The sequence below is a fragment of the Mandrillus leucophaeus genome, unplaced genomic scaffold, assembly GCF_000951045.1.
Source record: "Mandrillus leucophaeus isolate KB7577 unplaced genomic scaffold, Mleu.le_1.0 Scaffold176, whole genome shotgun sequence".
NCBI classification, from domain to species: domain Eukaryota; kingdom Metazoa; phylum Chordata; class Mammalia; order Primates; family Cercopithecidae; genus Mandrillus; species Mandrillus leucophaeus.
The window spans coordinates 2,984,709-3,011,716 of record NW_012101765.1 but is presented as its reverse complement, the minus strand read 5'-3'; the positions used below and the strand labels follow the sequence as shown (position 1 = coordinate 3,011,716).

At 34.9% G+C, this 27,008-nt stretch overlaps 2 protein-coding genes across 5 annotated transcripts in view; one reads left to right on the top strand and one right to left on the bottom strand.

Annotated features, from left to right (window-relative positions):
• Positions 1-27,008, bottom strand: part of ARL13B (ADP-ribosylation factor-like 13B) — a 93,273-nt gene that overhangs the window by 32,738 nt on the left and 33,527 nt on the right. For 3 of the 4 annotated variants that reach the window (XM_011977270.1, XM_011977268.1, XM_011977269.1), the window contains one exon: positions 26,653-26,899. The exons of the other annotated variant lie outside the window; for it this stretch is intronic. In XM_011977270.1, the coding sequence (XP_011832660.1) occupies positions 26,653-26,723 (71 nt within the window). In that variant the 5' untranslated portion in view covers positions 26,724-26,899. The remainder of the gene's footprint in view (positions 1-26,652; positions 26,900-27,008) is intronic. 4 annotated transcript variants of the gene reach the window in all.
• STX19 (syntaxin 19) lies at positions 704-14,747 on the top strand. Its single transcript, XM_011977267.1, has 2 exons — positions 704-948; positions 13,838-14,747. The coding sequence occupies exons 1-2, from the start codon at positions 869-871 to the stop codon at positions 14,733-14,735; spliced, it is 978 nt and encodes a 325-aa protein (XP_011832657.1). The 5' UTR covers positions 704-868; the 3' UTR covers positions 14,736-14,747.

Genomic DNA, 27,008 nt, shown 5'->3' with positions numbered 1-27,008 from the left:
AATGATTTTGATAGATACAGCAATGACCTTCTTGCCTTCAAACAGTAACAAGTCAGGTAGAAAAAATGGGTCTGAAATTTGGTAGTACAAGAGAGATTTTCATTTCTAATTCTTCCTATAAACATTTCCCTCTGGTATAAATTAATTTTGAGTTGTTATATTGACAAAATAAATGATTTAACATATATTGCTGGATAACTTTAGTTCTATATAAAATTTATTTTAAAATAAAAACAGCAGGCATAATAAAAAGTAAAAAAAAAAAAAAAAAAAATTAAAAGTAAAGTGGGATGAATGCTTTACAGACATGAGCTCTTTCCTGGATGTTTCCCTTCTGAAATTCTATGATTTTATGAGCTAAGCTCTTATGGGACTTCCTAAAATAGGACAGATTTCAACCATGTTAAAGTAAATGGAATAAAAAAAGCCTTTACACCAAGCTTCTTTTCATTCCTATTTAATTCTATATTTTTAGCAAGTTTTGATATCTATAGAAAAGAAAGTAACCTTTGTTTAAATACAAATCCTTTTTCTTAGAATAATATATTACATATATAACGTACGACTAAATTTGCAGATCCAATGCCAAATACTCTACGTAGGCAGTTTAACGAGGACTTCCTGTTACCAACTAGCTCCAATGAAAATGATCTTCCTTTAATCTAAAGAACAGGCATCTAACAGGCAGAACCGGATTCTCCAGGTGTGAAGTAAGCAATCTATTTTCACTTGCTATTAACAGCAAAAGTACAACTTTATCTCTTATTTGACTTCATTATTTGGCTCTCAATTAACAACATGAAAACTATACAGAAATTAGCCTGTGCCCTATAAGATAGAGATTTAGATAATTTGCTCAAAACATTACATGAGATGTTCAGATTTTCTCTCAAAGGCAGGACTCCAACACGGCAGGTGGAAAACCAACAAAAGGAAGAAGACAGAAAGGTAAATAAACGACTCTTTTTTGTACCTTTTAATATGAGGTATCCATAGACTGAAATCTGGTTATACTGGTACATTTAAAAATCGCTCAACAAATAATGAGGGTTACTTGTTTTACTCAGATTTGGACAGGGGTACCGGTAGCTGATTTGTTCACATATATTACTGACATGCTGACTGGGATCTGGGTATAAAGCTCTTGAAAATAGACTACTGTAATAAAAATCAACTTCAGAGAAAAGAAAAAATTTTTAAGTCTTTTAAAAAGTAAGCTCTCATTTTAGAAATACTAGAAAGTCAGATGTAAAAACAAATCTAAAATTATTTCTTTTATAGACACTATGAATGTGCTTACTTCAGAGAACATTTTTATAGTTAACTCTGAAAAGCAGCTTATACCCGAATTTGACACATACATATAACCTTAAAAATCTGAGATAATTTGCTATAATGGTCTTAATTGCTTCATTGTTGTTTACTAGACTCTCCTAAAATTTAAAAAATTAGAAAATAATCTTGTGAAAGGGCTACCATAAAATATCGAAGTACTTACTAACCTTTATAATATCTCAATTAGTACATTAAAAATACTTAAGTTACACCATTTAACATAAGGGTTACCATTTAATTGATAGCTTGAAAAATTTAAATCAGCATCATTTAAATACAACCTATGTAGATAGGTTAGATACTTTCAAAGTTATAATTGTTACTATGTTAGAATTTAATAAATATTCCATTTCAAATCAAAATAATGACTTTTTTATGTATTTTAAAAGTGGACTTGAGAATTGGCCATATAATACCTAGAACACATTATCTTCATAGCTATGCAGTTTTAAATGTAATATAAAAATCATTTTATGTATGTACAGGTTACTTAAATCAGATAAAAGTTCAAAAATTATACAAGTCTTATATTTAAACAAAATGATCTTAATATGTTGTTAAACAAGTTAATTCAATAACTTATTTACACTAAATAAAAAGTAGGAAAAAAGCATTGAAAGCTTATATTGCAAAAAAAAGAGTCAGATAATTCAAAATTAGACAATATATGCAATTTGTATTTTTTTTAGTTTTTAGAAACTACTATTTGGCCCTCACTTTAGCAGTCAAAGAGGTTAACATTACGGTAAGATCCTCTGCTTTCACTTGCACTAGAAAAATGTTGCAAGTTGACTTCATATACAAAAGCAACAGAATATTCTGTTTTCTCTTGGGTAAAAACTGGTCACATTTCTTGAAATGTTTTATTTAATCATTACAGTCACTATCAAAAGAAATGGCCTACTTTTAAAAAAATCTATAAATACACTAAGTATCTATCCCAGGGCATATTTCTTAAAGTACTAGGTAATTTTTACTCATGTTTCTGTTTCTAGGGATTTTCAGTGTCTGTAATAGGGCAGAGAACCTTGTATTTGAGTTGAGTCGCACCAGTTTACTTTTCTATTTCCCAGAACAAGTTGTCAAAGCTGATTATCACACATACGAGTTATTGTTCTTTCTTTTTTAAATATAATGTTTAAGTTCACAGATATAGTTCTTGCTAGTAAAATCCAAAACTATAAAGCAATGCTGTAAGTTAAACATAATAAAAGATGATTCATATTTGTATATAATTCTTCCAACGTAATAAATTTAAGGTACAGAATAGACTGCATAAAATAGTAATTTCATCAATTTCACCTAGTCTAAGCAATTAAATGATTTCACAACTAGGAGCTTCATATTTTATGCTTATATGATTCCCGTCCTTGCATGTTTTCAATTCTAATATGCATGTTTGTCTTACTTTGCCTAGTATTCTAATTAATGAAGATATAAGATCAATAAATTGGATAGTTATACATATAGTTATGAGTATGCAACTACTAGAAAATGCAATTTATATATAGCATATAAACAGATCTGAGTACCTATCTTAAGTCAATTTCTACACAGATGAACAAGGATTTAGGGAAACATTCTCAATTATGTTAATTCTGTAAAGGCAAGCAACTATGACTTCAGTCAAAATGCACAGATACAGAAGTTACTCCCTCTTTCTGTAAACATACAGAATTTGATGTAATCGTAAGTTTAAAAAAGACAAATTTTAAAACAACATCACTAAATTTTAGAGTAAAAAAGAGAAGTTTTCAGGTGCCAGAAATGATGAGGAAACATACTTAAAGCCAAAATGAAGAGTAGTAATTAAACCTAATTCCACTGGGCAAATACTTTACCTTAAAGCTGAGGTTTAGAGTTTGCTGCATTACAGGGAACTAAAACTGAGCTTCCTAGATGAAGCAGTTAACTAGGAATAATACAACATAATCTGTATACAAAGACAGGAATAACTCTGTTGACTCACCCAGGATTATAGCAGGAAGTGAGATCCACTTAGGCTACAAAAATCACTAGAGAAAAATAAGGCCTACATTCTCCTACCTGTGCTATAATGAGCAAACTCCATAGGGCGTTGGTAGTCACAATCAAAAAAATAGCCTCAATGTATCCATAATTTATCAGGACACTTAGAGCATTCTTGTATAACTCCTCAATGAAGCTAGGCTACTGACGAATTTCACTAAATACACTTGCCCACCTTTAACAGAGTGGCCACCAGTCAGTGACCACAGCAAACATAGGAAATTACTCCTAAGAAACTAGAAATAACCTAATTATGTAAAGGATCTTTCACATAAATATTCTCTAAATGTTCAAAAGAAATACAGGCATAGGATTCATTAACCAAGAAAAACACAGTATAACCTTTATAGCTCACTTTAAACATCATTTCCATAATATGTATGCCATGATGTATAACACTGAAAGGAAACCCGATTCTATTTCCATGTTTTGCCTTGAATATCAATAATGTATACGGATCTAAAAAGAAAGCAGGATATTTTCTTGTTTTTTGCTTGTAAATTTATTAAGATTAATAAATACAAAGGACATATTAATATATTTTAAAGGGCTCCTTAAAGTACCTTTTATTCAATATAAAAGTGTGGTGCTTGTTCAGGGAATATTACATGAATAAAAATCCAGGAAAAAACAACCTTTATACACGTCAGACTCCAATATCCTGCTTTCCAAAATCAGTAGCAGTAAAATGCACCTTCTCAAAGGCACTTCACAGGAAAATTTACCTTCCCAAAGGCCTGTGTACACTGTGCTCCAATATCAATTTGAAATATCGTCTATTTCTTAAAATATTTTAAAACTATGATGCTTTAGAAAAAAGCTTTTGATTACTTTATTTCTAATTTTTTAAAAAAGAGGCTGGGTATACTGGCTCACGCCTATAATCCCAGCACTTTAGGAGGTTGAGGCGGGAAGACTGCTTGAGCCCAGGAGTTCGAGGTCAGCCTGGGCAACATAGTGAGACCTCATCTTTACAAAAAATTTTTAAAAAATCAGCCAAGCACAGTGGCATGCAACTTTAGTCCCAGCTACTCGGGAGGCTGAGGGGGAAGGATCGCTTGAGTCTGGAAGGTACAGGCTGCAGTGAGCCGCAATTGAGCCACTGTACTCTAGCCTGGGTGATAGAGTGAGATGGTATCTCAAAAACAAAACAAAGCAACACACCCAGAAAAGGAGAAAGATCTTTCCAGTCATAAAACCATTCGAGGGAGTTGTTTCAGGATTTGTTCCAAACCATGTAATCAAGGAGAAAGTTCAAGACGTTGTAGTTCTTGAGGAATGTGAAAATTAAAGATTGTTAAAAGCTACTGAGCCATTGTATAAATATAGGACTTAATTTTCATGAATACAAAATCAAAATCTTTTGTTTGATGCCACTTTCTCTTTCTCTCTCCTCTGAGCTTCTAACACTGTTACTCTTTCTTTTTTAGGGGTGCAAGTCAGTTTAAAAAAAAATAATGCAGCAACTAGCACTTCAGCTATATATGCTGTAGCTTTAAGAATTCATAGTCAAGGTAGAAGGATCTCTTGAGGCTAGGAGTTCAAGACCAGCCTGGACAACAAAGTGAGATCCTTTCTCTATTAATTTATTAATTAATTTTTAAAAAATAATTCATAGTGACAAGCTAGTATAAGAGATCTGGTTAGATGACTATGACTTGAATCAGAAGAAAATATAAGAATCCCAATCTCCATATAGTACCAAAGATAAAATTTACTATTTCTTAGAGAGACTTTCTGTAAACATAAGTCTGTGAGATCCAAATTATTTTTCTTCTTTTATAGTGTAAAGTGATCAGTTTGGTCTGATTATATTAAAGAGCCTAATAAAGCTTCAAACAACAACATTACTTTAGAAACTATACGCTATATTATCTCCTGCTGAAGTTTTTCTTTTAAATAGATATAGTATGTATATTAGTAACATAACACAGTATTTGATATAGATAAACATTATTTGTGTGTATTTCACTAGGATAACCAATTTCTACTAAATACACAATAGGGAAGAAAACAGATTCGCAATCAAGTAGACATGCCTAAACGAAGCCCCTGCCACCTTTCAGTTGTGTGGCCTTAAGCAAGTCACTTTAAAACTCCCCTTATTTGGACACTGCTTTTCTTGGACTGGACTGCTTCTTTAATTTTCTTAATGTCTGAAAGGCCACGAAAATAATACAAAGAAAATGGAGAAAATAAAGTTATTAAAGAAATTATTTTTAAAAAAGTAAGTCCCTAAATACATGAGTTTGTAGGTTGAAAAGACCAACTAAATGTTTACCAAATAAATGCATCAAGACCTACCTCAGATCACATTATTATGAAATTTCAGAACACCAGGAATATGAAAAGAAAAGGTCAAGAATTTCATGAAAGGAAATATAAAACCCAGTCTACAAAATATCAGAAAACAGAGGGCAGAATATTCAGGGGTAACAAAACTAGAAGACGTAGTAACAAAACTTTCAAAATTTTGAGGGAATATAATTTCAAACTGAAAATTTTATCCAAAGAAAATATAGTATTCAAGTATAGGACAGAATAAAAATATTTTCAGTAATGCAAATTATCATTGCATTTATATTTTGAAAAGAAGCTATAGTACACTCCCAAATCAAGGAGATAAACCAAGAAAGGTGAGGAACTGGAAATCAAAAAGAGAGAACAGACAAGAGGAAAAGAAAATTCTAACACAATCAGATTACATTAGAAGTTCCAGGAAAGGAGCCTCAAAAGATGAATAAAATGAAATAAAACTATATACAGTCTATATTTAAATATGTCAAGAGGATATTTTCAATTCACTTCAGCTTTAGAATGAATTAGCGATGCGTATGTACAAAATTAAGCAGGTGAAAAACTTTGGTAATTAATATTTTTTAAAAAAATTTAAATGTTATATGTTTCTTGATCTATGTGATAGTTACATGGATGTATTTACTTTGTGAAAAATCATCATAATATACCTTTATGCTTTGGGGACTTTCTGTATATGTATAAATACGTCAACAAGAAGTTTTCTTAAATATATTCATCTTTTATCTCTATCCATTGAAAAAACTCAGAAATAATTTAAAAAATTATTTGAGAAAGGAAATATAGCCACAGTACCTTAGGTGACTCACATATAAATAGTATTTGGGTAGTCATAATAATGTAAACACAAAATATTGATTAACCAAAATTTGTGATATAACTGTATTAAAAGGGTAAAGCTGAGGGAAGAATGGGGGTATGAGAGAAGATTAAATCTACATCTTCCATAGAAGAAATTCAATATAATAACTAAAACGAAAAAAGCAGCCAGGTGTAGTGGCTCACGCCTGTAATCCCAGCACTTTGGGAGGCTGAGGCGGGTGGATCACTTGAGGTCAGGAGTTCAAGACCAGCTGGCCAACATGGTGAAACCCCGTCTTTATTAAAAATACAATAAATAGCTGGGCATGGTGGCAGGAGCCTGTATTTTCAGATACTCAGGAGGCTGAGGCAGGAGAATCACTTGAACCTGGGAGGAGGAAGTTGCAGTGAACTGAGATCACATCATTGCACTCCAGCCTGGGCAACAAGAGCAAAACTCTGTCTCAAAAAAAATAAAATAAAATAAAATAAAACTGAAGAAGCAAAAATACCTACACATGCAAATTACCTAGAAATAGGAGTTTAGACGCAACATGTAGCTAAGGAGCTGAAAATGACTGCCTTTATGACTGCCTTTAAGGAATGGAGAATTGGAAAGGGGATGTGGTAGGGAAGGCAAGGGTCAGATATATATCTTTAGAAGCCTTGACATGACTTGATTTGTTAACCTGTGTACATGCATTATTAATTTGAGGGAAAATAACATTTTTAAAAAGCTTATTTAAAAAGTTTATGGCTACATTAAATGTGACATGATAGCTTCAACACTTTGGGGAATAATTTATTTTCAGCATCAATATGGTAAACTAGAAAGAGCTTATAGATAAGGAAGTCATAAATACCACTAAACCAAAAAATGAACACTAGGAAGCTACACAAGATAAATCACTAAGCCAACTTACTTTAACGTCAAATTTTCTCTATACTGAAAAGAAGACTAGTTCTTATCAGATGTATGTAATAAAACATGGATGATAATTCTGCTTTCACAAAGTTGCCACATGGTAAAAAGTTTCCACAATTAATTCCCAATAGTTTTATGTGTCTTTAAGTATCCGTATCAGGATAATTATCAAATATTTTACACAATATTTGGCCAGGAATGGTGGTTCATGCCTGTAATCCCAGCACTTTGGGAGGCTGAGGCGGGCAGATCACTTGAGGTCAGGAGTTCAAGACCAGTCTGGCCAACATGGTGAAACCTTGTCTCTACTAAAAATACAAAAATTAGCTGGGCATGGTGATGGGCACCTGTAATCTCAGGCACTCGGGAGGCTGACGAAGGAGAATCGCTTTGAACCCAGGAGGTGGAGATTGCAGTGAGCTGAGATCATGACACTGCACTCCAGCCTGAGTGACAGAGCGAGACCATCTCAAAATATACATATATTATATAATATTAAACACAGAAGAAAAAAACAACTTTTTAACACCTAAAATTGGCAATTCTTTCTATATTACCTTCTAATATTCCTCCTGACTAATCTTCCTTTCATAATTTTTCCAGGTCTAGTATCATTCATAGCTCATTTTTTTCCTTGGATCTTACAAAAACACTAGCTTTGGTTAGCTCTACTCTGAAGGTAGAGAAACTGTTCCTTGCCAGTAAAGTAAAATATAGACAATAAAAATATGCAGAGGAAGAGGGGTATGGAATCTCTTTCCAGCTTAGTCCCCTATTATAAATTGTACTGACTGAACTTTTGTACCTTTACTGTAGCAAATCAGTGGCAAAAACAAAACACTACCAGCTATTTGAATTAAATATTTAAAATAGGTAAAATAAATAGTAGAATGCTCTAAGTGCATTTCAGCAACAAAAACTTGCTCTTAAATATTTCCCACCAGCACTTAAAATGCTCAGCAATATAGTTATGTGGCAATAAAGTAATGTACCAAATGTTTCTGAATAAACTTTTAATATCTATAAAACACCTTTTTCTGACAAAAACAGATTTCAAGGTCTTATCCCTTGTGAGACTCTTTTCCCAACCACTTAACTGACCTAATTGCCTCTTTTCAGAACTCACCCTAGACGATCTCTCTAACACCACTGAAAAAGCTTCACAGCATAGTAAAGCTATGCTATACTATGGTGAAGTTATTATGCTCTAGTATGCTATAGTATAGTAACACATACTCTGCTATAGTAAAGAGTTGAGTCCTTCAAACTATACTGCCAGAATCTGAATCTCAACTCTACCACTAGCTGACAACATGGTTCAATTACTAAAGCTGAGATCTTAATTTCATTATCTATAGAATAGAGATCATGACAATACTTGTTCTTATAAGAACATACAACACACTTAGAACAGTGCCTGGCACATATTAAGAGCTCAAGTAAATCTAAGATATCAAGATCTCAACATGAGAACTCAAGTAAATATAAGACTCATCAGGTGTTGGGAAAGAATAAAGACCCTCTACTTTCTCCTCCAAATATTAACTCTACGAGGTACCAGAATGAATAAAAACCCTTGACTTCATGGAGTTAATATTGGGAGGAGAAAGTAGACAATTAAGTTAATATAAATAAGTAAAATATATGGTATGTTAAATAGTGGAAAATGCTAAGAAAAACAAAGCTGGGAAGGGCCAGAGAGTTGAGAGAAGGTAGAGTCCAAGATAGGGTGACCAAGAACATCCTAACTCAGAGAGTGACATTTCAGTAAGGACTGGGTTGGAGAAATATGTCACATACTACATGGGAAAGAACACTTCAAATAGAAGAGAAGGCAAGTGCCAAGGCCCTAAAGCCAGATGGTGCCAGATTTGTGTGAGAACCGCAAGGACAGTGAGACTGAAGCAGAGCAAGGGAGAGTTGTAGGAGATGAGGTCAGAGGGGTGACAGGAGGGTGAAGTCATTGTGGAGCTTTGTAGGCTGTAGTTTTTCCTCTAAGAGATAATGCCAAAGGAGGATTTTAGGCACAGAAATGACATGGTCTGACCTACATTTTAACTCTGAATTCTGTGTTAAGACCAAAGGTTTGTGGTGGGGGCAGTTTGGGGGTAGTTGGTACAAAAAGGAAACAAGGAGAACACTTAGGAGACTACTGTAATGATCAGGACTTGGCTGGGCGCAGTGGCTCATGCTTATAATCCCAGCACTTTGGGAGTCTGAGAGGGGTGGATCATGAGGTCAGAAGTTCAAGACCAGCCTTAGCAATATGGTGAAACCCTGTCTCTACTAAAAATACAAAAATTAGCCAGGCGTGGTGGCACGTGCCTGTAGTCCCAGCTACTTGGGAGGCTGAGGCAGAAGGATTGAACCCGGGAGATGGAGGTTGCAGTGAGCCAAGATTGTGCCACTGCACTCCAGCCTAGGAAACAAAGCAAGACTCTGTCTCAAAAATAAAAAATAAAAACAACAGGGACTTGAACCAGGGAGATGGTAAGAGGTGGCTAGATCCAAATACATTTTGAAAGAGATGTTGACAAGACTTGCTATGTTTGCATATGAACTGTAGGGAAAAAAAAATAAAAGTCAAGAATGACTTCCGGCCAGGCATGGTGGCTCATGCGTATAATCCCAGCACTTTGGGAGGCCGAAGAGGGTGGATCACCTAAGATCAGGAGTTTGTGACCAACCCAGCCAACATGGTGAAACCCTGTCACTAATAAAAATACAAAAATTAGCCGGGCGTAGTGGCACATGCCTGTAGTCTCAGCCACTTGGGAGGCTGAGGCGGAAGAATCACTTGAACCTGAAAGGCGGAGGTTGCAGTGAGCCGAGACTGCGCCACTGCGCTCCAGCCTGGGGGACAGAGCCAGACTCGGTCTCAAAAAACTAACAAACAAAAAAAGACTTCCGAGTCTCTGGTCTGAGCAACTGAAAAAACAGAGTGGCCAGAAGAGAGATGGGGCAATTTATGGGTTCAGAGGAAGATTATGAGCTCATTTTAGACAGAGGCATTAAATGCAGCTGTCAGGTAGGTAGTTCTTTAAGAGCAACCTAGACTGGAGATACAAATTTGGGTCATCAGCTTATGAACAGCATTTAATGCCGTGAGACTAAAAAATGATGGATAAAAATAAGACTGAGTCTAAATTCTTCCAATATTTACAGGTGGGGGAGATAAGGAGTGGCCAGGAAAAAGAAAATAGTGATAAAGGAAGAGCCAAAAAGGTAAGGGAAAAAACCAGGAGAAATACTTTTCTTCAAAGTGTTTCAAGAAAAGATTGTGTTCAGTGCTGATGGGTTAAACTCATCAAGTCCTATCGCTTCTACTTCCAAAACCATATCCTAATGGTTCCCATTTACTCCATCTCGAATGGGTCAAGTCTCTTCTGTGAACTACTCCCACCCACTCCCCAGGAAACTATTCTCTATATAGAAAGCAACAACATCTTTTAAAAATATAAATCAGGGCCAGGCATGGTGGCTCATGCCTGTGATCTTAGCACTCTGGGAGGACAAGGTGGACAGATGGCTTGAGCCCAGGAGTTCAAGACCAGCCTGGACAACATAGGGACACCTTGTTTCAGTTTTAAAAAATTTTAAATTACATATCAAAAAGAAAAAAATATATACAAATCACGTCAATATCCTATTTATCTTTTAACTGTCTTCTACTGCACCTAGAATAAAATCTAAACTCCTTCCTTTGGCCCACAAGCCCTTTATGATGTGGTCCATGCCTACCTTTCTACTTCATTCTTCCCATGTTACTATTCTCATTCCTTTCTATCTACATTCACTTTGTTCTTATGCAGTAACTCTGTTCCTAAAACATATCGGTCTCATTCACTGCCTTGGCACCCCAACTCCTATACCTAGAATATACTCCCTTGGCTCTTCATCTGCCTGGCTTCTCAACATTTAGTCTCACATCTCAAATCTCTGCTTAGAGAGACCCTGCCTGATTATTGTATCAAAACCTAAAATTATCCCATTTATCTTTTAAATTGTATATTGTCCTTCTCACCCTAAATTATAAATTCCTCAAGGACAGGAGGAATTTATATACTTTACTTATATAACTGTAAATTAAATATATATTACACCATTTAAAACTTTACATATAGTAGACTTCCATGATTATTTCACAAAATACCAGTCCTTTAAAACCAAAGGAATATTACCAGGACATTGGTTTAACCTTTTACCCAAAACAGGCATCATTTCTGTAACATGCCTGATGGGAGTCATCATTCAAGAACATCTTGAAAATCTCCAGTGATGGCAAACTCAGCACCTCATGAAGCAGCTCATTTCATCTTGGGAAAGCAGTATTTGTTTGAAAAGTCTTCTTTACAAATTGAATCAAACCTCTTTCCATGTAATTTCCACCCACTGCCCTTTGGAGTTATGCCAAGTAAGTCTAATCCCACTTGCATATACAGATCTTTGTGTTTCAGAAGATAGTCGTATACGCACCCTATATCTTCTCTTTTACGGGACAAATATTACCAGTTGTTTCAATGAGTCTCCATTTGGCATGGTTTTCAAATCTCATCCTTTCCATGCTAGTTTGGTAATTCCTAATTTATGAATTTCCATCTCAAAATATGCTCAGAAGTTCATAGAGTTCCCCTTACCCTTGCAATTTGCTCTGAATAGCATAGAGTCGGCAGAGTTTAGTTTATCCATACATCAGACTATTATTTATAAAAGCATAATGACTATTCTGATAGTTCTGATAGAAAGCTTAATTAGCCTGGGTAGGTGGCTCACACCTGTAATCCCAGCACTTTGGGAGGCCAAGGTGGGCGGATCACGAGGTCAGGAGTTAGAGACCCACCTGGCCAATATGGTGAAACACCGTCTCTACTAAAAATACAAAAATTAGCTGGGCGTGGTGGCAGGTGCCTGTAATCCCAGCTACTCAGGAGGCTGAGGCAGGAGAATCACTTAAACCCGAGAGGCAGAAGTTGCAGTGAGTGAGCAGAGGTCGCACCATTGCATGCCAGCAAGACTCACAGGGCAAGACTCCATCTCCAAAAAAAAAAAAAACCTTACTTAATTAAAATCTCCAATACTTTCATAGAGACTATTGTGAACCCAAGGGTCTTCTACTCTGTAGATATGAAAATATTTTTCTTATAGCTAGATGAAATATTTTAAATCTATTCCTATTAAATATATTTGTTATTTTTAGTATAAAGTTCCACACTATTTTTATCTTTGAATCCCTACCCTGTACTTCAACATACTAAAGATTCCTCCAAATTTTATACCATCTACACATTTGTTAAGTATGCCTCCTATGACAACATCCAGATTAATAAAAATATTTCCATAAACATATCAAACACTGAGTCCTACAGCATAACAGCATCACATTCAGAGACTTTTTTTTTTCTGGTTGATATTAATATTATATGTGGTCCAATGAGCTATTTGTACTCCCTAACAGCCTCTTCTTATCTTCAAAAATGTCAAGAAAGACATTTCTAAAATCAAGATGCTCTGTGATAATAGTATTTTACTGCTTCTTAATCCCTTCATTTTATATATATGTATGTCATTTCATGAATATCTATATCATTAAATATGAGTTAGGTACATCAATTTGATTCTTACGGATAACTACCAACACAGCATGTGATAAGTGTCAATATTATTATTACTCCCAAAGTAAGATTTTATATAAATATATTCTCATGTTTATAAAGTATCACCTAATACAAATCGATATAAATTTTGTTCTAAGACAGTCTGGATATCTTTGCAAAAGAATGCTAAGAATGAGAAATCAGCATAATCAAACCAATGTTTTCATATATATGCAACAGTTAGAAAAAACACTATGCCAAGTAATATGTTAATTCAGAGGCTTCGGAAAATTTAAAATAAATTCAATATTATCCATGTAGCTTAACGTTCTCATATAAAATCTGTACTGTCATTACAATGGTTTTAACTGAATGATGCATATTTAGCAAACCGAGTATTTTTTAATATTACATTGGCCAAATTAACTGGAAACACTATCTTTAGTAACAAAGGCACTGTCAGCATCTGAAGATTAATCCTATAAGTTGAAGGTATAGTCAAAAGCATTCTTTATTTTAAAAAAAACTATCATGTGACAGATATTATGACCCTGAAGAACTTACTTTTGGCCAACTGTGTCTGCATCACTGCTTTCTCGGCTATTGCACACAACTAAATGGCACTCACATGCAAAGTAACTTACAAATTATTTTATATTACTTTCCCTATTTAAATGGCTTTTATGAGGAAGCTCATGGATATTTTCTAATTTTTTAACCTCATTTGAGAAAACTAGGAGAATTTTTGCTGGGATATAGACAGTTATGTGAAGTCAACTGCTACTGGGGAAAAATATCAAATTTCTACTTGTTCAATACAAAAATTTTTGCTTCTTAGGAGGAAAGGGAAGATGAAAGACCGACTACAAGAACTAAAGCAGAGAACAAAGGAAATTGAACTCTCTAGAGACAGTCATGTACCAACTACAGAAACAGAGGAGCAAGGGGTGTTTCTGCAGCAAGCTGTTATTTATGAAAGAGAGCCTGTAGCTGAGAGACACCTACATGAAATCCAAAAACTACAGGAAAGTATTAACAATTTGGCAGACAATGTTCAAAAATTTGGGCAGCAGCAGCAAAGTCTGGTGGCTTCAATGAGAAGGTTTAGTCTACTTAAGAGAGAGTCTACCATTACAAAGGAGGTAAAAATCCAGGCAGAATACATCAACAGAAGTTTGAATGATTTAGTTAAAGAAGTTAAAAAGTCAGAGGTTGAAAATGGTCCATCATCAGTGGTCACAAGGATACTTAAATCTCAGCATGCTTCAATGTTCCACCATTTTCAGCAAATCATGTTTACATACAATGATACAATAGCAGCAAAGCAAGAGAAGTGCAAGACATTTATTTTGCGTCAGCTTGATGTTGCTGGAAAAGAGATGTCTGAAGAAGAAGTAAATGATATGCTTCATCAAGGAAAATGGGAAGTTTTTAATGAAAGCTTACTTACAGAAATCAGTATCACTAAAGCACAACTTTCAGAAATTGAACAGAGACACAAGGAACTTGTTAATTTAGAGAACCAAATAAAGGATTTAAGGGATCTTTTCATTCAGATATCTCTTCTAGTAGAAGAGCAAGGAGAGAGCATCAACAATATTGAAATGACAGTGAATAGTACAAAAGAGTATGTTAATAATACTAAAGAGAAATTTGGACTGGCTGTCAAATACAAAAAAAGAAATCCTTGCAGAGTACTGTGTTGTTGGTGCTGTCCATGCTGTAGCTCAAAATAAAGAAGCTATTTTCAAACTTTTTCCAGCTTTAGGGTAAAAGATAGCTCATATTTCAGTGTCTTGTATTGTTTTTCTTCATCTTGTGGATCCATTCACATACTTTCAGCACTGTCAAGTTGTAATTTTCCCCTTTAACCCTAATCCACTAAAATTACAGAAACTTCTGTAGCCAGTTACATAAAACACGCTTTTATTTAATTAAAGTAAAAAAAAATACGGTTACCATCAACTCACAAATTAACTATTGAAAATGAGATGAATAATCTTAGTTTTCTGGTCAGGTATTAGCTCTATATTATACATTTTTCTCATCTGTTAAGTAGTAATGACTACCTAGGCAATCCAACTGGCTGATTTGAGAATATTTTAATAGTTAAGAATCATGCTACAATAAAGCTAAACCAAACTAGAACCTTTATCAAATCTTTTCTCTTTTTTTAAAGACAGAGTTTCACTCTGTCATCCAGGCTGGAGTGCAGTGGCATGATCCTGGCTCACTGCAATCCCCACCTCCTGGGTTCAAGCGATTCTCGTGCCTTAGCCTCCCAAGTAGCTGGGATTACCGGTGTGCACCACCACACTCAGCTAATTTTTGTATTTTTTAGTAGGGGGCAGGGTATTGCCATGTTGGCGAGGCTGGTCTCAAATTCCTGACCTTCAGTGATCCGTCCCACTGGGCCTCCCAAAGTGTTGGAATTACAGGCGTGAGACACCACGCCTGGCCCTTTATCAAATCTTCTATCCTCAGAAGGTAACTTAACTCAATGTCAACAGATCAGAGAAAACTCAACTATGTACTTAAAGAATCTAATTAGTAAGTGGGAGCTGAATCTAGCTTAAGGAATAAGAAGATGAGTTAAGGTATTGCTTTCTTGAACTTGGGTCCATACAGGGCAATGTATTACAGATTGGCAGATAAAGTCAAATTAAAGGCAACCATATTCTTGAATATTTTGCCATGACTTTAGGAGAATGCTATACTATACTATGAGTTAGGGATACAGTCTAAATTCACACAACACAGGGATAGAGTTTTGCAACTCACATTCTAGTGGAGAAAGCAGAGTAACAAATACAAACATTAGATAATGTTAAGTTCTGGGCAGAGACTTAAAAGGGCAATGAGATGACACAGGGACTATCATGGGGTGCTTCTTTAGATTGGGTAATCAGTGAAGACCTTTCTGAAAGGTGAAATTTAAGTGAAGATCTGAATGAGTACCAGGGAGGGTATAATTCCAGGCATAGGAAACAATTAGTACAAAGACTCTGAGGTAGGTCTGACTAACTCTATGCAAAGAAAAATAACAATCCAGCTAGGGCATAATCAGAAAAGAGCAGTGAGATACGAGATGAGGTTAAGAAAGGTAAGGGCTAGATTTAAGGTTTTGTAAGCCATGGAAAGAAGTCTGAAGTTTACACAAGTGTAATCAACACAAGGCTCTCAGATTGTTCTAGACCTGATAGTAATATTATATAATTTACAATTGAAAAAGATCATTCTATCTACTGTATGAAGAATGGGTTAGAATGGATTTGGGGGAGGTGAGTAGAAGACAAGCACATAGGTATAGAAAACAATTAGAAAGTTAATACAGTAGGAAGAAATGATGGAGGCTGGGACTAGGATGGTAGAGGAGGTGGTGATGATGGCAGCAGCAACAGTAATACTAAAGAGGAATAAAGTATTCGTAATGTCCTAGTCACTGTTCCAATTATTTCAGAGTAGACAAAGTATGAAGTAGACACTATTTTTACAATTTTACCAACATGAACACTGAGGTGCAACAAAATTAACCTGTTCCAGGTCACAGAAACTGCATATAGTGAACAGGATATGAACCCAGGCAGTCTGACTCCAGAACCAGTTCTTAACCATTCTCTTACTATAAACTATATAGTGGTGGTACAAAAAGTTAGATTAACTTCTGATAGACTTAAGAGGTAGAATTATAGGATACAGATTAGATGACGATGCCATTTACTGAGATGGGAAAAGACAGAGATGAAGGTTTCAGAATTGGCCACGACAAGGAAATCAAAGACGCTATTTTGGTCAAGAGAATCTGAAGTGACTATTCAAAGGTCCAAGTGGAGGTTTTTAGGATATTAGCTATATCAGTAGGAGCACTTGAGATATGTCAGGACCAGAAGTACAGAGTTGGGTCATTTGAGTAAATAAATGGTATGTAAGGTGGTATGAAAAATATGTGGATGTAAAAAACTGGAAGTGCAGAAAAAGGCCTGGAGTATTTCAAAATTTAGACTCAAAGCAGAAGAGGAGTTAATAAAAGAAACTAACTGAAACTGTCAATGAGGTATAAGGAAAACCAATGCAAAAGGAAAGTTTAAAGAAGGAAAAATGTGAACAAACAATCAATTTTAGGGAAAATAAGAGCAGTAAAATAACAATAGATTTGGCAGCACGAAGACAATTACTGACTCCAAGAAGAACAGTTTCAAGGAATTACAGAAATAGAAGCACAAATGGAGTCTGCTGAGGAAAGAATGTGACATGAAGAAATACAGCAGCCACTACAGGCAACTCTTTCCAGAAGTTTGAATAAGGTACTATAAAAAGTAATCAATAGTTAGAGAGATATGTAGAATGAAAGGATTCCACTATACTTCCAGGCAAGAAACAGGAAAGCACATTCTGCTGACGGGAAAGATCCAGAGAGAGAAACTCCTCACGTAAGAAAGGGAAGGGATACTATTATACAAAAGCAGAAAGAGGTGGAATATGAAGCACCTGAACTTGGGTAGGAAGAGAAACCCTTCTTCCACACTACAGAAGAAAAGGCAGGGTTTAGGAATAAAAGCAGACAGTTGAGTAAATGTGGTAGTGGGAAACATGAGAATATTCTTGTGTGATAGTTTCTATTTCCTTAAAGAACTCAGGCAAAAACTGAAAGCACAGTGGGGTTAAGGGAGAACAGACAGAGAGGACAAGGAGGGAAACTGTCATTTTGAGAGAACAACAAACATTCTAAGATAAGAAGATAATCAGGCAGTCATGATAACTTTCATATGAGACCAGCCATCACAGTCATGTATTACTAATCTATCAATGTTTGGCATTTGTGTGCTAACATAGAATGTGTAGGTGACTGGGTCTGACCAAGACGGTGGCTTTTCCAGGTATGTACAATGAAGGAAAATATGTCAAGAGAGGTTGGGGTATTTGAAATGACTGAATTTGTATATGTAAAATATGTATTTCATAAACAATACAAAATAATTTTTAATTTATAAAATATCACAAAATTGAAGAGCTTTCTATTGTGTCAATTATCAAGCATCGCTAGAGAAAAAGATGTTTCATGTATCTCAGCTTCAAATGTTTAAGAAACATTATAAAAAGGGATAAATTTAAAAGATTATGAACTCCACAGCTGACTAGTGATAGATATCTCTCTGTTGTTCCTTCCAAATATTTTTCTACAGCCTTAGCGATACATGTTTATAATAGTTCCTAAATCGTTTATTATGAAAACTGATAATATTAAGTACTATTTAATATTCATTAGTATAATTACATCCAGATGAATTTGTAAAATAGTTATTTTCTTTCAGCATTTTATATTAGAACATACTGCTTTTAAAGCAAAACTTAAGCACAAAAAAAAAATCATCACAGAGCAATGTATCAGAAACCGTTTTCATTGTTCTGTTTTCAAACCAATTAGTATCACCTTACACAAAACAGATAACACGATAACTTAATTAGTTGTAGCATTTTGTGTATTTTATATACACACTTAATAGGCACTAAAAGTAGTTATTTTTTCTTAAAATAATAACCTTAAAGGGAAAAAAAATTCTTAAAATAGGTGAAGGCAAAATATTGCAATACTAAAAGCATGCAATAATAAAAATAAAAATTACTATAAGCACTAAAGCTCATATTCATAACTACCAAACTGTGCCATTTTCTGTAATTACAAGCTTCACAGAGCTTGAATTTGTAAAATGAAATACTTTGAAACTGGTTCTCCTAATTCATCTACACCTGGACACAGTATATTATCAATAACAATATTCATATCCACCGTTGCATTTACAGAACACTAGTGAAACACTGTAATAGAGGCTTGAAAGGCTTTAAATGCATTATTTGGAATTCACATAACAAGACAGGTATTATAATCCCTATTTACAAGTGCAGACATAAAAGCTTAGAAAGATTAAATAACCTATTTAGGGCCTTTCTGACTCACACTTTCTCCTACACCAGTAGTTGTCAATTTTTGCTATGAATCAGAATGATCTGGAGAGCATGTGTGGGGAAAAAAACCCCAAAGTACATCTGGTCTCACTGTCAAAAATTTTGAAGGTCTCAGCTGATGCTGATGCAGGTGGTATGGACAATATCTTGCTGCCTAGTAACAATGCCAAAGAGTTTTTTTCTGTGTTATTTTGTTTTTAACTAGATTGAAGTGATAGGGGCGGCAGGGATGGGGACCTCTGCAGGCTCCCAGTGCTTAAATTACCTACAAAATCAATCAGCTGAGAAGCTTTACTGTAAATTACAGTTGCTATGAAGGTGAATGTCGTTAAGAGACAAAAGGACACATTCAATAAGGACATCTGGAGATGAGTCAACTTATAAGTAAATGACATTAATGAAGATGACAGTGTGGTAAGGCTCCAGTGAAAGGGGTGAAATCTTAAGCCAATAGGCCTTATAAATTCAGTAAGTAGGAGTTTCAGAGGGTGAAATTAGTAAATTAGGGGACTCACCACTCTATCTAAGGATCAACTGATTATGTGACATAGGCAGACCATAATTCCATATTTATAGGTCTCCAGCATTCTAAAACAGGACTCGGATTCTCTATTATTTAGACGTCTAACATAATAAAAGTGCGTTTGATTCAATTTCTGATAACTGTATTAGGATAATCATAACCTATCTAACTTCTCCTGGGTACTTACAATAAAGAATATTACTAAAAGAAACTTGCCAACTAACATTATGCTGTAATACTGCCTAGAAGGAAGGTGAGTCAGATAAGCATATAAAGGTTGGAAACAAACAAAACAGAATCTCATGTTGAAAAAGTAATAATTAAAGCCTGGCTATTGTTTCTCCTAATATGGAAACTCACTGACAGGGTTTTCAATCTTTTTAGTCGCAAACTTCTTTAGGATCTGCTCACAAGAAAAAAGCACATACACTTGGGATTGTGTGTATGATTGCAGAGGGTCTTGGGAAACCACTCATGGTGCAAAGACCCTGGGTCAAGAATATCTGTCTGTCTATCTGTCTGTCTAATGTATTTGTACTGCTCCTTGAAGAGGAGGGCTACCCACAGGCAGTGTGCCCAGAGTAGCCAATAAACTTTTTCATTGGAATATTCATAACATCCAGTAAGATCAAATCAGAGATATTATGTTGTCTGCCTCAAGTGAAACTCTATATATGTATCGCTTCTTTTGTTGTAATCATTCAATTTGTGAAGACTGGCCAAAAGTTAAGTTAGTTCACGTAACTCCACAGAATGGCAGGCAGTGTGTAATGAGAAAAGTGGCACCTTCCAGTAGTTCGAGAATGCTAACACAACTAGAATTGTTATTATCCTAAAAGAAAATTTTAGCCTGTGCCTCTCCAGGATTACCCTGGTTAAAAGCATTAGGGGATTCAACTATAAAAAGAAGGGGTAATTTTTTATCTCTCTGAGGCCAACTTTTAAGACTCCACAGGTACTAGCAAGAGGGGGTGTAGAAAGAGCATGTGCCTTCTTATGACATCAGTGTAACCCTGGACTGCTGAAAATTTCAACAGATTAAGCTGTTTAAAACACCTCGCAGCTCAGTTTATTCCTCAGGTAATCAACAAATCATGCCTTGTACTATTAATGGAAAATGTCTATACTGGATGTTGAGCTTAAAATTTGGGATTACTGCTGCTTTCTGCACTATTTATAAAGTTGCAAAACCTGTTTACTTTTTCCCTTGGAAAGGCCTTCTTTGTCAAGACTACCTAGTTTGAAGGTTTTTTGTTTGTATTTTTTTAAAAAAAATCTCAAGGGCCAGCCAGATTGATTAAGCTCTAAATAGTTAAGTTGGGGGTGGGGAGCAGGCAAGAGTAGATAACCTAATTCATACCTTACAGTACAGGCTAAAGTTAATTTCTAAATAGTTGATGTGAGAGAAAAAGGATTTTGTAGGTTAATATGATTACAAAGCATAATGTTTGCATGGCATTTATTTTTACTCTCTTTAAAAGGAATGCATACCATTTTTAATTTTTATTGAAATTGTTTCTGGTTCATGCCACTCTACACAGCTGAATACAAAGAATTAGAATATTTTACAGCTATTTTTATTATAGAAGAGGCATTTAAGCCCAAAGAAGTAAAGTTACTTATCACCAAATTCACAGTAGCTCTTAGAATCCAGGTTCCAGACTCTGTCTCCTCCCTAAACTAATGATTTTCCAACTTTTCACCACTTATTTCAGAAGATTTTAATTAACATATTATGCTGATTAATAAATGCTATATAACTGCCAAGAAGAACTTCTGAGCTAATAAAACAAAGAAGCCTAGTGATATTCTGATTCTGACTTTTCAAGAAAAACTTCCAGTCTGTGACATCAAGTAAAATCTGGCTGATACGGTTTACTTCTGTGTCCCCACCCAAATCTCATCTTGAATTGTACTCTCGTAATTCTGTGTTGTGGGAGGGACTGGTGGGAGACGATTTCAATCATGGGGGCAGTTTCCCCCATACTGTTGTCATGGTAGTGTATAAGCCACACGAGATCTGATGATTTTATCAGGGGTTTCTGCTTCTGCATCTTCCTCATTTTCTCTCGCCACTACCATGTAAGAACTGCCTTTTGCCTCCCGCCATGATTCTGAGGTCTTCTCAGTCATGTGGAACTGTAAGTCCAATTCAACCTCTTTTTTTTTCCCAGTCTTGGGTATGACTTTATCGGCAGCAGGAAAACAGACTGAGACACTGGCCAAGGCCTGACTTGCCATCACACATGCCGTCAGGCTTGTGTGTAGGAACAAGTAGAGAAGAACTAAAGATTGTCATAACCTGCTACTGTAGTCATCCACTCTACTTCCCACAAATAACATGTCAATTTGTAATTTTGTGATTATAGAAAAGATTCTTAATCTTTAGATTAATTTATTTCTATTAAATGAATCTTTTCAGAGGTCTGTTGTTTTCTGCTTGCTTGTTATTGGGGGTAGGAGGACAAAGTTATCCAAGCATTAAAATGACTTCTAAGAGGCACTGTGCGTAAGTTATCTCAACTAGTTTAGGCTCAGATAAGACACAGGCAGAAGAAATTAGATGCTGTAAATGTATTTGGCATATGAGTGGTCCAGATGTCTGTGGGCAGTAAGGAGGAAGCTGCGTGCAACAAAGAGAACTGCCACCTGACTCTAATACAGGTATCCCCTCCTGCTACCCTTCCACAGCCCCCATCCCCTAGCACTGAGCTTAGCACTGTTCTGCTGAACATCTTTCCTACTTATTATACAGCAGATCTGTCAGTGCCAGACCCATTATACGCTAGACATTATTTCTAGTCGCAGGGGTTGTATTAGTTTAAAAAAAAAAAGAATTTCTAATATGCATGGAGCTATGAAAGGAACTTGAAGGACTTTAAGCTAAGAAGTAGTAAAATTATCAAAATTGTATTTTTAAAAGTCTCATATTCTTTACATATTCTTGTATTGTTTCACTGGTCATCACAAGCATGTACCAGTTTTGTAATTTGAAAAATAACAAATAAAGAAAAGAACTGCTGGCAATGTAAAGGAGAGCTTGGAGGGCAGGCAAGACTGGCAGTTAGAGACTGGTTAAGGGACTGTTCCTATCAGCAACACAGGTGATTAGAGAAGAGGAATTGAAGACAGGTAACACTAAAGGGAAAAGGAGTAGTAAAGAGATTGAAAAGACAGTAATATCAATACGAGAAATTAATTGCAAGTCAGAGAAAAAAAGGTAAACAGGAGAACTTTCAAATATGGGGCTTAGGCAGACATTCGAGAGGTGTTTATAAACATATTTAAAAAAAAGAGCAGGATACAAAATTTTATTTATTTATTTATTTGTTTGTTTGTTTTGAGACAAAGTCTTGCTCTGTCACCCAGGCTAGAGTGCAGTGGCATGATCTTGGCTCACTGCAATCTACACCTCCCGGCTTTCAAGCAATTCTCCTGCCTCAGCCTCCTGAGTAGCTGGGACTACAGGTATGCACGCCAGCTAACTTTTTGTATTTTTAGTAGAGACGGAGTTTCACCATGTCAGCCAGGATGGTCTCCATCTCCTGACCTCGTGATCCGCCCACCTTGGCCTCCCAAAGTGCTGGGATTACAGGCATGAGCCACCGTGCCTGGCCCAAAATTGTATTTATTATATGAATACTGTATACATTACATGTCTCATAAATATCTATGCATAGGAAATTCATCAACATGCTAACAGTGGCTGGCTCTGTATGGTAAGTCAATCAAGTTTTTAAATATTCTTTTCCACATATGTACAACTATTAAATATCAATAAAAATACATATAAAAAAACTTTTCCCTATATCTTTGAAATTTATTAAGAATGTGTACTTTTGTGTACATTTTGTATATTTTTGAACCACATTCCTTCCAAAAAGCAGTTTCCCTTTAGTAATAAAACTCTATGATTGTAAAACTCCCATGAGAAAATCTGGTCAAATGGCAAGCCATTCTATATTTCATAAACATATTACACTGTCCATAATTAATTCTTATATCTTTGTAAACTCTCACTAACTATGCGTTTATAATGGTGAAGCAATCACAGTAGTTGTGTATTTTCTTTTCTATTCAGGAAATTCACCAGCTGAGAGAGGTGACAGAATTGAAAGCAAATATCTTGTTGTTATTTGATTACCCAGTAATCACTGTAGTCACTTAACAACTGGATACCCCTACTTTGAGCCGTTTCCACAGATATCTGCATGACTGCCTCCCTCACTTCAAATGTCAGCTTCTCAATAAGGCCTATTAGGATTATCCTAATTATAAGAGCAACATGTCCTTATCATCACTACTACCATAGGCTTTCTGATATTCTTTTACTTGTTTCATTGTTTTCAATTCACTTATGATCTAATACATAATGTAACTTACTAATTCTATTTAGTGTATATCTCACCTCCTAGAATGTAAGCTCCTGAGGTCTAACTTGGATTTTTGTTATTCTTATTCCCAAACACATCCCCAACCCCAGAGCTATGCTTGGCAAATAGTAGATGCTCAAAGAAATATTTGTTGAATTAATGCATGTATTAATGAATAAATCTATAAAAGAGTAAATGAAAAAAATTAAATGACTAGTTTTTAAAAAGTACATAATATTGTTTTACAAATAACCACCATTAATATTTTTTACTTCAGATATCACTAATTCCCTGCTTAAACATTTGTAAATACCAATTTAGCCTATGTGGTTCAGCAAAGTTCTCTCTTCATACATAGCCCTGTTAAAAGTTTTCCTTTAGATTCAATAAACATGAGAATTACTTACACAAACCAAATAACTTCTCTAATATATAAAAATTTAAAACTATAAACTTTACCAATAATCATATAATACAGTTTTAACTTTTGCAATCAGAGCTTCCAAATCACCTCATTTAAAAATGTTCATTTACTACTGAAGACCACCTGAGTAGCTGGGACTACAGGTATGCACGCCAGCTAACTTTTTGTATTTTTAGTAGAGACGGAGTTTCACCATGTCAGCCAGGATGGTCTCCATCTCCTGACCTCGTGATCCGCCCACCTTGGCCTCCCAAAGTGCTGGGATTACAGGCATGAGCCACCGTGCCTGGCCCAAAATTGTATTTATTATATGAATACTGTATACATTACATGTCTCATAAATATCTATGCATAGGAAATTCATCAACATGCTAACAGTGGCTGGCTCTGTATGGTAAGTCAATCAAGTTTTTAAATATTCTTTTCCACATATGTACAACTATTAAATATCAATAAAAATACATATAAAAAAACTTTTCCCTATATCTTTGAAATTTATTAAGAATGTGTACTTTTGTGTACATTTTGTATATTTTTGAACCACATTCCTTCCAAAAAGCAGTTTCCCTTTAGTAATAAAACTCTATGATTGTAAAACTCCCATGAGAAAATCTGGTCAAATGGCAAGCCATTCTATATTTCATAAACATATTACACTGTCCATAATTAATTCTTATATCTTTGTAAACTCTCACTAACTATGCGTTTATAATGGTGAAGCAATCACAGTAGTTGTGTATTTTCTTTTCTATTCAGGAAATTCACCAGCTGAGAGAGGTGACAGAATTGAAAGCAAATATCTTGTTGTTATTTGATTACCCAGTAATCACTGTAGTCACTTAACAACTGGATACCCCTACTTTGAGCCGTTTCCACAGATATCTGCATGACTGCCTCCCTCACTTCAAATGTGAGCTTCTCAATAAGGCCTATTAGGATTATCCTAATTATAAGAGCAACATGTCCTTATCATCACTACTACCATAGGCTTTCTGATATTCTTTTACTTGTTTCATTGTTTTCAATTCACTTATGATCTAATACATAATGTAACTTACTAATTCTATTTAGTGTATATCTCACCTCCTAGAATGTAAGCTCCTGAGGTCTAACTTGGATTTTTGTTATTCTTATTCCCAAACACATCCCCAACCCCAGAGCTATGCTTGGCAAATAGTAGATGCTCAAAGAAATATTTGTTGAATTAATGCATGTATTAATGAATAAATCTATAAAAGAGTAAATGAAAAAAATTAAATGACTAGTTTTTAAAAAGTACATAATATTGTTTTACAAATAACCACCATTAATATTTTTTACTTCAGATATCACTAATTCCCTGCTTAAACATTTGTAAATACCAATTTAGCCTATGTGGTTCAGCAAAGTTCTCTCTTCATACATAGCCCTGTTAAAAGTTTTCCTTTAGATTCAATAAACATGAGAATTACTTATACAAATCAAATAACTTCTCTAATATATAAAAATTTAAAACTATAAACTTTACCAATAATCATATAATACAGTTTTAACTTTTGCAATCAGAGCTTCCAAATCACCTCATTTAAAAATGTTCATTTACTACTGAAGACCACGGAGAAACTCTACAATTTTTCATCTAACCACGTGAGAGGTTGATTTTTTTTTTTTAAATCCTTAATAGTGAACCATAACAAGGGAAAAGGAACAAGAAGGCAAGGGCAAACATTTAGTTTACTCCAAGTTAAAGAGCAATTTAAACTACTTTCAGTTTGCTATGCCTCATGGCTATAGCACCATCTACTGTTTACTATGCATAAATGCTATGAGGGCTGCTAGTACAAGAGTCCTTTGTCACTTCGTTTTTAAAAAATGTTCACCCACATGGATGCAATCATGTAAGTGTATGTCTAATTTGATAACAATCACATGTCCAATATGGAAATGTAGAAATGAAAACTGAGAAATCAATGTGGTATTAGAAAAATAAACCATTTACATAACTCTGAAACAATAATACTCTTTAAGAAAAAAAGGACAAAAGCAAAACACAAATTATTAAAAGGGAAAAAATTAAGAGATATTTTAGAACCTTGTTAATGGAATATTTCAAAATGCAAAATTCTATAAAAAGTAAACTATCACATAAAACAATGAGTTTATATTTGAACATCTAAGATATCCACTTTTAAGAATTCTATATAGCCTTAGCCCTTTTTCCCTACAGACAGCATTACAAGGCCTCAGTAAATTAACAACTCCCAGTTAATTACATACATTTTAGTATACTAAAGCATGACTATTTTAGCTTATTCAGTAGTCTGTAACAGGTAAATTTCTTTAGTGGCCAATGCCACCGTCCCTACATTTACAATGCTAACATTACTTACACCAATATAGGTTTTCCCGATATCCTAGGATGTCTTAGCATTTCTGACATAGCCTCTTTTGTCTCTTCCATTCTCTCTTCATCACTGGAATCCACAACAAATATTACCCCATAGGATTCAGCATAGTAATTCTTCCAGATTCCCCGAATTCTTATTCCACCTCCCAAGTCAAAGATGGTGACTTCAAACTTTCCTTGTCTAAGGTTAATTTTTGAAAATCCAACAGTGGGAACTACATCTTCAGGGTCTGTCTCTTATACACATCTAGATGTGTATAAGAGACAGGCTTCTCCGCACTATCGTCATGTGTATAAGAGACAGGCTTCTCAATAAGGCCTATTAGGATTATCCTAATT

Coding starts and splice junctions, on each gene's coding strand:
- STX19 (XM_011977267.1), top strand. CDS start 869: ATGAGATGTTCAGATTTTCTCTCAAAGGCAGGACTCCAACACGGCAGG. Junction 949..13,837: donor AAAAGGAAGAAGACAGAAAG/GTAAATAAACGA, acceptor TTTGCTTCTTAG/GAGGAAAGGGAAGATGAAAG.